General features: G+C 45.1%; 1 protein-coding gene across 1 annotated transcript; it reads left to right on the top strand.

Annotated features, from left to right (window-relative positions):
- Positions 1-1365: 1365 nt before the first annotated feature.
- On the top strand, positions 1366-13986 carry LOC308074407 (uncharacterized protein). The gene is made up of 3 exons (XM_080413846.1): positions 1366-1479; positions 4449-4697; positions 13430-13986. The coding sequence occupies exons 1-3, from the start codon at positions 1397-1399 to the stop codon at positions 13497-13499; spliced, it is 402 nt and encodes a 133-aa protein (XP_080269972.1). The 5' UTR covers positions 1366-1396; the 3' UTR covers positions 13500-13986.
- The last annotated feature ends 822 nt before the right edge of the window (positions 13987-14808 follow it).

The raw sequence follows: 14808 nt of genomic DNA, 5'->3' as shown, positions 1-14808 counted from the left end.
AAACAGTCGCAAGGTGGATGGCAGCAACAGAAATGCGTCTCATCCATCACAATGTCTTGGCAATAGAGGCCTTTGCATGGAATGTTCATGTACTGTACTGTACTGTACTCTTTCTTGGCTGCCTGTAACCATTTGGTACCCACTTTTTTTTTCAAAAGAAAATTAGCAGGTGAAATTGCCGTTCACTGTGACTTGTTTATGAGAGCCGGGAATCACCAAGAAGACACCAAATTATTACATTTATGCATGTTATGTTGACTGTGTTGTTGTTTTGCACATCACATAGCAACACGTCCAACATGGAGGACAAATGGCTGCTCTAGGCATTCCGAGAAAGCCCTCTATTACTGTATGGTATGTTCATGCATTCATTCGTGCGGTCCAAATGAGTATAGATGGTTTCAACATTATGTTGTTAGGGGACTTGTGAAACCTACAGTATGTCAACATCCTGTCTGCTGTTTACACCACTAGCAAATTTTAAACAACACTACTACTGTACCACCGCTATTAGTACAGCTACCACTACTACTGCCACTATTACCACTACTACTACTACTGCCACTTCACCACCACTACTACTGCTATTATCAATAAAAAAGTCAGATTTTCTATTAAATATTTTCTTTTTCTTCCCAATTTAGTTATCACCAATACCCATAATCTTTTGCTTTCCCTGTCACTGCCAACCTCCACTCTTGTTCTGCGGAGGGTGTAGAGACAAACACACATGGGAGTGACTGACCAGACGCTTTCTTTCCACCTGACAGTGAGGAGTTTCACCAGGAAGGTGTTTAACAACACGTGCAGAGGTTCACGCCATCTCCCCCAGTTTCCCCTCCTGAACTTAGAGCAGGAGGAGAGGATACAACAAAAAAAAGATCTTGTGGACACGAGCGAGATAGAAAACCAACAGCTGTTTCTCTGACAGGTTATGTCGTTTCTAAGGGCAACGGTTACAAACAGGATGTTCACAAAAGGTTGGAAGTTTCACAGCGGCGGTGTTGTTTACCACAGATCTCAACCCCACAGTTTGTTTCTGATGTGTACAGCACACTCCTTCAGGTCATGACACAATGAGAGGACATAATTATCGGTCATCGTTTAGCTCAAGTCAAGGTTGACTCTGCACATTTAGAATTCATGTTCCAATCCCCTACATGGCCTTACTGCAGGGCTCTCTGAAAGACACTCTATTTTAGTAAAGATGCACTCAGGCTTATTTCACCTGAGGGACTTATGGTTGCTAAAACAAGGGCACACATACCGTTCCCTTAGCACTGTTAGGCATTCTAACACACACGCACACGCACACACAGCCGTGAATGCGTACCAGGCAAGCGAGCTAAAATGTACTTAAGAAGCTGCATGTGCTGCTTAGAGAGAAGATTTTGGCATGAGTGCACCGAGGACAGAGAGAATGAGAGAGACAACCTTGTATCCAGCAACGGCCGAATACGTGGCTAATTACATTCTGAGGTAGGCCACGGCTCACCATTCTGCCTCATCATGAGACCTTGTTTTCCATTTTTCAGCTCATTTCTGCCTCATGTGTTTAATGGGTCGACACCAAGGCATTGTATCTCTAATTGAAGACATGGGTTGTGTGACCCGGCCTGTGGCGAGTTGGGGACATGACTCGGATGTTTGGAGCGGAGGTGTCAGAACGGCTGAGTGTTCTAGATTGGCTGTCAACGTGTTTCTCTAAATTTCTGCTGCGGGGAGTCACACGTCAACAGTCGACAGGCCTGTGTTTATGCTATATCGCTATAATATTAACTCTTTACCTGCCATTGACGAGATTTCTCGTTTTTCTCTGCATGGCTCAGCCAGCCATCGACGAGAAAAACGAGATTTTGAAAAAAAAAGAAATGTATTTTATTTTTATTTTTTACTTTTTAAATTTTTCGTTTATCACAAAGGAAGCAGGAGATAACGCGCTTTGAAGATTTTCTGCTCCATTCACTTCAATGTTAAAAAATAAACGGAGACAAAATTCACATTTTACCTATTTTTGAAATGTATTTTCTTGGCAGGGAAGGGGGTAGATTGTGTATATACTCTGGCAGTTAAAGAGTTAATAGAATTACTTATGGGTTTTTATGGCAGATTTGCTTAGAAGCAAGAATATTTTGAGTTTTATATATTTTTTAATGATGTAATGGGGGTTGTGGAGTTCATATCTGCCATATTAATAGGGCTGGGCAATTAACCGAAAATATATCAAAACCAACATTTATATACCATTAACAGACTTAATCTTGCTCAAATCGGTTTACACACACGCACGCACACACGCACGCACGCACGCACGCACGCACGCACGCACGCACGCACGCACGCACGCACGCACGCACGCACGCACGCACGCACACACACACACACACTCATTCATTAATGGCAATCAAGGCAAACGTTTTGAATAATCGTGATATTCATTTAAAGTCATATTGCCCAGGCGGCAGGCCTACACATTTGTGCATTAAGATCAACCTGCAAATGCCCTTTCGCTTTGACTAACTCTATTAACTCAATCAGTTCTATATAAATCTCATATAGGATGTGATTGGATTTCTCTCTTTCTCTCTCCGACTTACAGCTGGCTTTGAAACTGGCTAACCACTTTCAACCTGGGATCACTATTTTGGGCATGATATTTTGCCTTATTCGACTATCGGTGTGGGAATGGATGAATTTCGCAATTCACCCATTCCCACACCGATAGTCGAATAAGGCAACGATGCAAGGCACTGACACAGGGGTTCAGTGTCTTACTCAGGGTCACTCGGACTGTCGGACATGATGCCAGGAGGAGCCGGGATCGAACCGGGGAACCTCTGCTTGATTCTCAGACAACCGCTACGTCCAGAATCTTATTCAGTCTACCTCCAGAATTGTATTATAGACATAAACTATGGAGAGAAACATGAGCCCTCCCCCCCAAGGAGAGAAGTAAGAATGGAGGAACGGTTGGCGAGACAGAGAGAGATTAAGAGAGAGGAGCGAGTGAGAGAGGAAGATAGATGCTGCTCAGAGTGCATTTGATTGTTGTCTGATTACAGCTGCTCCCGGTGGGATACACACACACACACAGATTCAGAAAGGCACTTTGAAAAGGGACCATGGTTTGTTTGTTTGTTTCTGTGCGCATGGGGGGGGGCTTGGCTTTGAGTGAATTTTCTTCTTTTTTTATTATGTGATGCACTCGAGTCGAGTCACGTCAGCTCACTTGGTTCCACCGCATCCATGTTCCACAGCGACCGACCCACTCCTCATTTCACCAGTGGATGGAAACCAAGAGAGAGGAGAGACGGGGGCTAGGGGGAGGAGTAGGGGATAAGAAGGAGCAAGGAGGTGTGGAGAGAGTGGGTGCGGCCATGCGTGCCTTTGTGGCGTGGGGATGGGCTTTACCATGCGACTGTATCCCCCGGGGGTCCCTCTAAAGTTACCATCACTGTGTTCATTAAAAGGCCTGCTGAAACCAGACCCACGATACCATTCTTAAAACACACACACGCGCGCGCGAACACACACACACACACACACACACACACACACACACACACACACACACACACACACACACACACACACACACACACACACACACACACACACACACACACACACACACACACACACACACACACACAAAATCGCATATGCACATAGTACACACATGGTCACTTGCTTACACTGTTTCTGACAAAAATTGTTTGTGCCTGCCACTCTTTCTCTTATAGACAAATACACACGGTACACACACACACACACACACACACACACACACACACACACACACACACACACACACACACACACACACACACACACACACACACACACACACACACACACACACACACACACACACACACACACACACACACACACACACACAATGTTGACCTTCTCTTGTATTCCACTCTTCCAAAAAACCCACCACCACAACGTGCCTGTGCTTAGGAGCTAATGAGAGATATGCGCTGCCAGGCTGAATCACTTAACGCCAGGTTGAGCTGGCACCGTGCCCCGCCACTAATGTCTGTCTGTGTACGTGCCCAGAGATTTAGAGGGAGAGAGAGGGAGGATGGGAAGCTTGTTTTCACAGGTATATATACCGTCCATAATATGTAGGCTACCCGCAGGAAGCCTTCACAATAACATGGTGAAGGCTCGTAGCTTCCTGACGTTTTTATCCGCGTTTCAAAACACACGCGCATGTTTTCACCTCGTAAAAATGGAGGCTTATTGAGCTGCAGAAAGAACACACACGCGTCCTTGCCTTGCCTTTATGTCTGCCATTAAATGTGACTACACGGCGAGGAAACGAGCGCACCGTGATATCCACTGTACGTATTGATTTTCTGTCCTTTCCTCTATTCCTTCAACTCTCCCTCCCTCGTCCCCCTATCCTCCTTTCACCTCCCCCCCTCCCTCTCATGCAGGAAGCCCCAGCTCAGCCTGTATGAGCCTCTGTACATCAAGCGCTATCGGAGCCTGGACCTGCCCAGCTTCGCCACCCCGCACCAGGGGAGGGGAGGCTACTGGTCCAGCCTCCAGCGGCACCAGGAGGTGGGCACCACCTGGAGGGACGCGCGCCGACGCCACCAGGTGGTGTTCCCCGGGAACACGGGCTTCTCCGACGTGCCGTCGAGCCAGTACGCCGGCTACTGTCGCCTCCGCCCCACCTTGGCGTGAGTGGATGGATGGATGGATGGATGGATGGATGGATGGATGGATGGATGGATGGATGGATGGATGGATGGATGGATGGATGGATGAATGGATGGATGTGTGCGCTGTGCGTGTGTTAAGGATGGGACGATAATCATTATTATCGTTTATCGTGATAAAAAAACGATCACAATAATCATATCGCAGAGATTTTCAGTACCACTTAAACCTGTATACTTGATCAAATGGACCTGAAAAGAGTGCATTTGGTAGGCTCTTACTTCACTCTACACAAATCCATTCGCTAAAAATAGCGGATCTACTGTACAAGCTCATAGCGCGTTGCAACGCATTGTGAGCTTGTAGATCGGCCATTTTTGGGGAACGTTCCCCCCAGAATAGGGCTGCTGGGGATTCAAGTGGTCAACAAAAGTGGCATTTTAAGTTTTAAGCATATTAGGATTATCGCGATAATATCGTTAATCACAATTATTTTTGCCACAATAATCGTAACACTCAATTTTCATATCGCCCCATCCCTAGTGTGTGTGCCTGCATTGCTTTAACAACAGGCATGTTGTGTGTGTGTGTGTGTGTGTGTGTGTGTGTGTGTGTGTGTGTGTGTGTGTGTGTGTGTGTGTGTGTGTGTGTGTGTGTGTGTGTGTGTGTGTGTGTGTGTGTGTGTGTGTGTGTGTGTGTGTGTGGCCTGCTCTTGAGAACACAGACACACACACACACACACACACACACACACGCCTCGTAGCAGAGGGTTGTCAACGCCCTGCGAGGAGGAGTTGACAACCTGCTCAAACGACTGTCAACACTCAGCCAGCTTATCAAGCATCATGAAGGAGCTCTCCTCCTCTCTGTCACCCTGTCTACATGTCACCAAGACCTGATTCCAACGCATGCAGGGGCCATTAGGCCTGTCACACAGTATCCATAAGAACATACATGTAGGGTCAGCAGCTCTTCATCTCTGAGGGCCCTGCCGTGCACGCTCCATCCGCCACACACAAGGAGACGTGAAGCTCTGGTTGTCACATAGTCTAGTTATGATCGGAACTTTAACCACATGAACCCTAGCATCCATATTCTGGGGGCGAATGTTCGGCGAAGAGATTTGGTGCGAAGGGAAAATAGGAGCTGGGCCTAGTGTAGAGTACCGCCTCCACTCCACTCGCTCATCCCCTGGGTCACGGAAGTAATTTCTCTACAGAGAATAACATTGGGTCATCTTAGAATAGTCTCATATAAGAATTGTGGTCCAAAAAACAACAACAATTGTCTCTGCGATATTGTCAGGGAGGTGGCTCTGTATCGTTTATGATAGTCAGTCAATCATATTTGATACAGTCTGTTTTCTGGTGAAAATGTAATTAATTTGGCGGCGGTAACGTTAGTGTTTTCTCGCCATCAGTTGATGCTTCATCCATATGAGTCAAACCGCCGTGCTCATTTGTTTATTTTTGGAACAAAGTTCTTATATGACGTGATATTAAAAACGTCTATGGGAAGTCAGAATGGGGGGAAAAAACGTGACCCAGGTAGGACTACGTAAATTACGTCAGACTTTGGTGCTCTATAGTCCCCTATTCTCCATTATTATTCCCTTTCCTGAAAACTGCAAATGATGGTAGGTTGAAAGAAACTTTCACCCACTTTTATACACCTGTAAACCTATGATGGGACAATAAAGTTGTAGTCGAACACAATACAAACAGAAAAAACACAGACACATACACGCATGGTTAACGCATGCGTGTATGTGCACCCCAACACACACACACACACATTGCGACACGTGCTGTGCGCACGCACGTGAGCCATGCACAACACAAATATAGACAGAGAGACAGAGATACCAAGTACTGAATCAAGTAAGAACACAGTTAATTTACAAGCTTGTTTTAAAAGCAACAGCTGGCGGAGATCTGCGCTCTGTGGAGCGTATACCTTTCTAGTTGAACCTTTAACCGGTCAAGAATTTCTTACAAAAGGACGTCCTGAGGCAGCTGTTCTCCGGTGCCTCTGGGACCAGCTCAGGCTTTAAGGCCAGAGCCTTGTTCAAGTGCACGACGGTCCCTAACAAGCATGCATGTCTTGGGAGGACTGTGGTCCTGCTGAAAACTGTAATGTAATAATGGGCCTTGACATTTTTGGATTCTTATTTGATTTCCTGCAGAATCCAGGACTCTGTGCATTGTGTGCTCCTCATACAGTGCTAACATGACAGTGACACACACACACACACACACACACACACACACACACACACACACACACACACACACACACACACACACACACACACACACACACACACACACACACACACACACACACACACACACACACACACACACACCCCTAATCCTAACCCCAACCTGAATCTTTAACCAATTGTAAAATGTAGCTCTAAAAATCTTTGCTATCCACGAAAACAACATTTCTCTTGTGGGTTCCAGGAAAATGGTCCTCAAATACTCTTCCCCCCCCACGCTGAAAATAGCAGATCTACAAGCTTACAATATGTCGCACGCGACACGGCATCAACGGAACTAAGTATAAGACAGGGGTACGACAGCTGCACCTCAAGAAGTGTCTTTTACTCATCGCTCCTTCAAGCCTGTCGGCATGAGAGCAAAAGAAACAGGGAGGGCGCGGCGGACACAGCCAGTACTGTGTCCGAGATGGCAAGATGAGAAGAAAAGAAGCCCCTCACCCACCCCTACCAGGGGAAATGAGACAGAGAGACAGATAGACAGAATGGGGGAGTGGGGGGGGGGGTTAGATGAAAGTGACAAGATACAGAGAGAGAGAGAGCCCAGGAGAGACTTCAGAGAGGGAAGGAGAGAGCTCAGGGGATACACTTAGGAGGAGAGAGAGAGCGACGGCTGGAAGGAGGCGGTTTGAAGCGAAAGGGAGAAAGATGGATCGTCGAGGGGGGGGGGGAGAAAAGAAAAAAGAAACACACGAGAGTGAGTGTAGAAAAAAAGGGAAAGAAACAGAGAGGGAGGCAGAGAGAGAGAGGGGGAGGGGGGGGGGGTGGGCAGGAGGCTAATGGGCCCCCGTGGCCAATCAATCCAGAGTGATGGTCACTTTAGAGCGGGCCAGGTTGACAGCTGGAGCCCATCCCTCTGCTTTACGGACCCTACTGTAACTCATGGCACTCCTGAAAAACAGAGTGTCCATTTAACTCTGAAAATGGACCCTTTCGGGCCCGTTTTTACACTCTCAGAATTAACCACTTTCAACCTGGCATCCCTAATATGGGCATGTCATTATAGACAAACGTCAAAAATGGTCAAAAACTGTTTTTCTTAGCAAAATTATGCAAGTGTTGTGAGTTTGTTAAGCGGCTATGTTTGCCATTCGTCGTATGAAAAATATGGGACTTTTTGCATTGTGGCACCATAACCCCTTGACCCTTGTCTCAGCCTGGACATGAAAAACACATACTTGTACACACACACACACACACACACACACACACACACACACACACACACACACACACACACACACACACACACACACACACACACACACACACACACACACACACACACACACACACACACACACACACACACACAATTCCTTCCACTTATGATGTGAAATACGTCCGTGTCAGGGACGGTTGTTCCTGACGTTGGACGAGCTTGAATAAGTGCATCATCAGTTGTATATTGATTAACCATAAGCATTGATTGGACTAAATGAGCTCTAGGATCGATGGCTCTGGGCTCGCATGAAAGAGTTACTACACACACAGCCACGTGGTCCATTTGATCACTGGCGTGTCCTACCGTAGGCTATGGAACAGCAGGAATGAGTCCGTAAAAGACAGTCGATTATTGCATTAAAACCCATTAGGACCTAAAGGCCGATTCTACAAATGTCTTCTAAATCTTAACAGTTTTCTGAAAAACGTATGTTGCTATATCAGTAGTGCTCAAAACTTCACTATCATGTCAAAGACCCCCCACAATTATATGTATTTGGACCCCCCATCTCAAAATATTTTGTTCCAAGGACCCCCAGAAGCAAAGATTTGAGTTTAAAATGTTTGCTTTAAAAAACATATATATATATTCAAAGATTTGCACAAATTGTCACAAGTTCATAGCGCGGCACAAAGTGGCGCGATATGAGCTTGTATATCTGCTATTTTTTAATAGCTAAAGTATAAAATAATGGTTAAAGTTGGTAAAATGATAGTGACACAGATGCTTTCCCGGTTTTAATGGGTTAAGTTAGCTATACGTTGTATGCTCCGCTGTCTGTCTGCCGGCCGGCCGGACGGTCGGACGGACGGACAACCCACCGCCGGTAGAGGAATAACTTTAAATCTCCTCTTTTCCCTCGAAAGGAAAACAGGTTTAGACCTGCTGTTCAGAATGAGGGCCTTTACCATAATAACACGTCCGTTTACAACCCCACACACTCAAACCAAAATAAAGCACTGTCTACTGAGAGAAACAAACAAAAAGAAGAATTACCTCTCAGCCCACAAATGACTGTAATGAAGACCTGGTGATGTGGTGGCCTGCTGTTTGAACAGTGGGAGTATGAAGATCTAAACCTACAACACAGCAGGAAAGAAGAGAGAGAGAACTGCGTTGAGTTTTCATTGAGAGATGCTCAGCAGACTGCCTCTGTCCACGCTATACCAGCACGACGATCACAAACTAAAGCCCAAACAATACATCAGTTTGGCCGATATATCAGTCATTATTTGTATTTTTTTAATGACTTAGGTCAGTGGTTCTCAACCTGTGGGTCGGGACCCTCAAGGGGGTCTTCACATGATTTTGGGGATCCCCAGATGACAGCGAAGTGACAATTTAAGGTCTTTTAAGTAACTTTTTAATACCTCAAAAAAGATTTTTAAAAAGACAAGAAAAAAGACCATTACTGCATCAAAGGTAATCAACAAACTAGCCTACTATAAATACTGGTCAAACATTGGCTAAATTGTCAACCAATATAAGAAAGAGACAAAAATCTACAAGCTCACAACGCCTCGCAACGCTTGTAGATCTGCTATTTTCACAATTTGTATCTGTGGAACCGAGTCAAACTAAATGTTATGCCTCAACTCCTACAATTCCAAGTGCGTGTCAGGGTGGGGGTCCCCAGTTCAAATATGATTATTTTGGGGGTCGCGGCCTGAAAAGGTTGAGAACCACTGACATAGGCAACGACAATTACTATGTAGCCCATAGGTGTCCTGATTTGTAACCACTTTCAATCGAGATCGGACCACACACACACACACACACACACACACACACACACACACACACACACACTTGTTATTCTGTGTTTGTTTGCCACCGCTTGAGGAGTGTGACTATGTGACCTCATTTGTTCACACCTGAATGAACACGTCACTCATCTTTGTTCACCTTAAATGATGGCTCTGCACAGGACAATGTAATGTCTGTTCTTTCACTTGTACTACCTATCCTCTTTCTAGACAGAGGCTCGGTTTGCATACACAGTTAAACAGTGGTGGAAAGTAACATGTACTCAAGTACTGTACTTAAGTACAAATTTGAATTATTATTACAAAACATGCATTAATCATTCAACCCTTTTTTAACTTTGGCTATTTGAAAATAGCAGATCTACAAGCGCGACACGTTGTGAGCTTCTAGATCGGCTATTTTCAAATGGCAAAAGTTTAAAAAGGGTTTAATTAATGGGATTAACGGGTTGACGTGATTAATGCGTGATTAATGCATGTTATTTTAAAAAGATTTGTATACATTTTGTACACTTAACGCATAATGAGTACTTTTACTTTTGGTACTTTAAGTACATTTTGATGCCAATACTTTTGTACTTTTACTCAAGCAAACTTTTAATACTTTTACTTGTAACAGAGTATTTCTGCATTGCAGTATTGATACTTTTACTTCAGTAAAACATTTCAGTACTTTTTCCACCACTGCAGTTATATCAACGGCAAAGGCAGCCAAGTCAGTCAGTCAGTCAGTCAGCCAGTCATTTATTAGTGGGGGTTTCAGTTCTTCAGATCTTGGATCCGTTACTTCCCAGGCTGTGGAAAAGGGTCAATGCACAGAGCACAGATGGCAGAACCTGGGCTGTGCTTTGGAGAAATCCAAGTTTGCTCAGGGGTGGAGCGACAGAAGGTTGAAAAGGCAGAGAGGGAGAGGGGAGCGAGAGAGAGAATGGAAGGAAGGAAAATGAAATGGATCTGGCTGGATGTGACAGAGGAAATTGAGCAGAGACGAGCCATTTGTTTCCACAAACCAGTGCACGCGGACGGGAACACATTGATTGGGATTTGGCTAGAAAGTTGTATCACTTTATAGGTCATGAGGTATTCATGCAAAACTTCATTGAAATAGTTATTTTTCATCACTTTGATGATTAGCTTTAGCAATGGTGCCTGTGATCACTGTGACATAAAAATTATAGATGTTCTTGAATGTGTTGCTTTGGCTCTGTCCTTTAACACTTTAGAAAAGAGGCTTTAATGCGTTGACATTGTCAACAGTCAAAGGCATGGCCTCTCAGTGCTGGAGGTGAATCACCCACTGAGCTCAGTAATTGAATGGCGCTGTTCTGCTATCATTATCCAGCTCACCTCCAAGAGGCAGACGTGTGCTCAATAATGAAGTCTTTGGTAATTAAGTTAGCTGATTAAAGGGCTGATATCTAATTAAATTCACAGGGAATGGTCATGAGGCTTGCTGCCATTTTACTGTGAAACCTTTTAACACTCAGATGAGAAGAGAAAGCAGAATTCTTCAATTTGAATATGCGCCACAAAAAATGATGTGTGTTGCTTGTATTGACAGCTTAGCCTGATAGAAATCCATTGTTTTATCAAAGGCTAAATTAAATGAACCTCATGGCTTATATAACATACTGTAGTTCAACATATAGCCTCCTCTTTCCACATGCACTGTACTGAGAAAATAATGTAAATGTACAATTAACAGCTTATTTTTGTTCTCAGTATGAAATGTCCATCTGCATTGGCATTATAGGTAGCTATTTAATTGTACATTCTATGGGTATCTCAAAGCACCCCAACATGTGAGTGTGTGTTTATGGGTGATGAGGAAGCCTGGCAGGTGTGTGTGTATGGGTGCACCTCTCACCGGGCCGGGCCTTAGTGCTTATAGTCTTCTCTTTGAAGTGGCCAGCCCACTCTGGACGGCCCTTAGGCTGGATTTGTTGCTGGTGATTAAGCTGAAATGTAATCATTTGGACACAGGTTGTAAATCTATTATTGTTCGTCCAAAAGAAAACACAACTCAAATGGAGGTAATGGACATGTTCCTGATGTCTCCTTGACAGAGCCAGCAGTTCACAGGTGCTGCCAATCTGTGTAGCACCATGGCCTCAGCCAGTCACAGGCAAGGAGAGCCAAGCCCCTCCTACCATCCAGCCCTTGCATAATGTTAGAAGTGCTGTGTGTGTGTGAGTGTCTCAATGGCCAGCCCACCAGTGGTGGAAAAAGTACTCATATTTTTTTTACTTAAGTAAAGGTATCAATTCCACAATGTAGAAACACTCTGTTACAAGTAAAAGTCTGGTATTCAAAATGCACTTGAGTAAAAGTACAAAAGTATTGGCATCAGAATATACATAATGTACCAAAAGTAGAAGTGCTCACCATCACGCAGAATGTCACGTTTCACAAGTTTTCAAAATGTATAAAAAAATCCACAGTGACATGACATTTTATTGACCGGAGTCCCCCAGAGGTATACACTAGCCCCCCCCCCCCCCCCTTTTCTCCTTCTGCGACAAATCTCTTCACCGAAAATAGCCGATCTACAAGCTCACAACACGTTGCAAATTGCAACAACGTCCAAACTACAATACAGATGGCGGCGCATCTAGCAACGTCTGCTTCAAATAACTTTATTGACATTGTCAATCAGTAGGGGTCGGGTCCTACCTGACACCAGGGTCTATAATGTCTCAATGTTAGAGTATAGGGGATCCAACCTCTACCATAAAGATTGGTTAAAATAACATTTTATTCATTAAAATAAGTCATGGATTATAGTTTCAACATATGAGCCGGTAGTTTTAACATATGAGCCGGATGTTCAGGATGGACCCACCCCGTTCTCAACACACTGCAGCAGTTCTCCCCCGATGTGAGTGTATACTAGCGACCCGTCCGGTGAAACATGAGCTGGTGTGACATAAGGCGACGTGCTGAACAGGTGACAACACCCAGAGACGGGGTGTAGCTTACTGTAGAAAGTCACGCAGCAGATGGTGTCCAAGGAGCTGAATTAGCTCCAAGAGGCCGAGTCCACACGCAGCAGATGGGGACGGGATAAAAGACGAGCGAGGGAGACAATGAAACAGCAGCCCAGTGGAACGAGGGGAGCCTGTGTGTGTGTGTGTGTGTGTGTGTGTGTGTGTGTGTGTGTGTGTGTGTGTTTGTTTACATCAGTTCTCAAACGTTTTCGTGCCAAGGACCCCCAAATTCGGGACCTTGGCATGTGGACCCCCATCTGAAAATGTTTTGTGCCACGGAGCCCCAGAAGAGAAGACACTTTCAAGAATTTTCAAAAATGTTTAAAAATAGCAGCTTGTACATCTGCCATTTTTGAATAGCCAACACACGTCAATGTTAACCACACAAAGCCCCAAAATAGCTGATCTACACTGACTTTGCTGAGTATATTATTAGATGTCTTCCCAAAAAGTGAAACTGCAATGTGGGTTTCTCTTTCTCTTTGAAAAGGTGGAGATATCGCTGGCAGAAACTGCGGGAGAGAGTGCCTCAAGTGCTGAGAAGAAGATACTATGACTGATAAAGCGACTCTTTTTTTGGATGTGAAATGCCATTTTCCTTGCAAATAGAATGCCTGTGACGTCTCGTTTCCTGACTTGCTCTGTCTCTGTCTGCCAGTCAGTTTCTTTCTCACCATATGAGCTTTCTCAAGCTTCATCAACAGAACAAACTTGGCACCGAAGGCCAACACTTGATATGTACATGCTATATGGGTGACAAATTGCTCTTTTTGAAAATCGAAATGCCTTCTCCAATTTGAGTCGCAACAAGAGGGGGAACAGCCACGTTTAATGTCAAGGTCATCTCACGGTGTCAGCGGTTCAAGAATGGGTCGGGGGAATGTTAATTAGGGGGGAAAAGAGGGGGAACGCGACTTAAATGCCACACAGATGTGGTAGCCTGCCAGGAAAAAAGTCTCGTAGAACTTCCACCACAAGGCCGGGTTAGGAGCTGTTAACTTCATCAAGTGTTGTGTCGACTGTACATTTGGCTTGTTGTGAATATGAATGTTGGAATAAAGTTCTGCCGAAACTTGACACTCAAAATGCCTCAGCCTATCTTGTTTTTCAATCTCTCCCTCTCCCTCCCTCTCTCTCCCTCTCCCTCCCTCTCTCTCCCTCTCTCCCTCTCTCTCTTTCTCTCTCTCGTGGTCCACACCCCTCCACAGCCCATCTGGCTGTGATTATTGGCCGTGGTCTAATCCAGCACCTTGTCCCTTTCGACACAATGGGGAGGGCTAACATTCTGTTGTTTTGTACTTGCCTTTCACGCTCTCTCTCTCTCTCTCTCTCTCTCCCTCTAACCCCCCCCCCCCCCCCCCCCATGTGCCTGTTCCTCTGTTCTCCTCTCCTCTTTGCCTCACTGCTGTTGCATCTGTCACTAGCAGAGCGGCAAGCGCCTATGTGGCACCCTGCCAATGCTGACAGCTGGCAGAGAAAGGGTAGAGAGAGAGAGAGAGAGAAAGAATGGAATTAACAGTGGCAGAAAAAGGGCCAAGACAGAGAGAGATATGGGGTGGGGTTGACGAATATCATCAAAAGGAACAACTCAGAATTCCGATATTATCTCTGTAAATTGCACACAACACTGCAAAGTGGCGAGAGGAAATCAATAACAGCGTGCTAGATAAACAGCACAAAGGACTAGACACCAAGAGAAGTTTGAAAGTTATTGTTTTTGTTGTTTCCAATTTTTTTTGTTGCCTCCAACACCCTCGGGCAATATTTTGAGCAATTTGAAGAACTTGTCAGACGCTTCAAGTCTTTGTTTTGCCGGAGGCCATGCCCCGCACGACGGGCGGTCCTCTAAGGAAGAGGGCTCCGACTCAA

This window comes from Gymnoscopelus braueri (genome assembly GCF_963280865.1).
Source record: "Gymnoscopelus braueri genome assembly, chromosome: 19".
Lineage (NCBI taxonomy): Eukaryota > Metazoa > Chordata > Actinopteri > Myctophiformes > Myctophidae > Gymnoscopelus > Gymnoscopelus braueri.
Note: the sequence above shows the minus strand (reverse complement) of the source record. Positions and strands in the feature narration are given on the sequence as shown.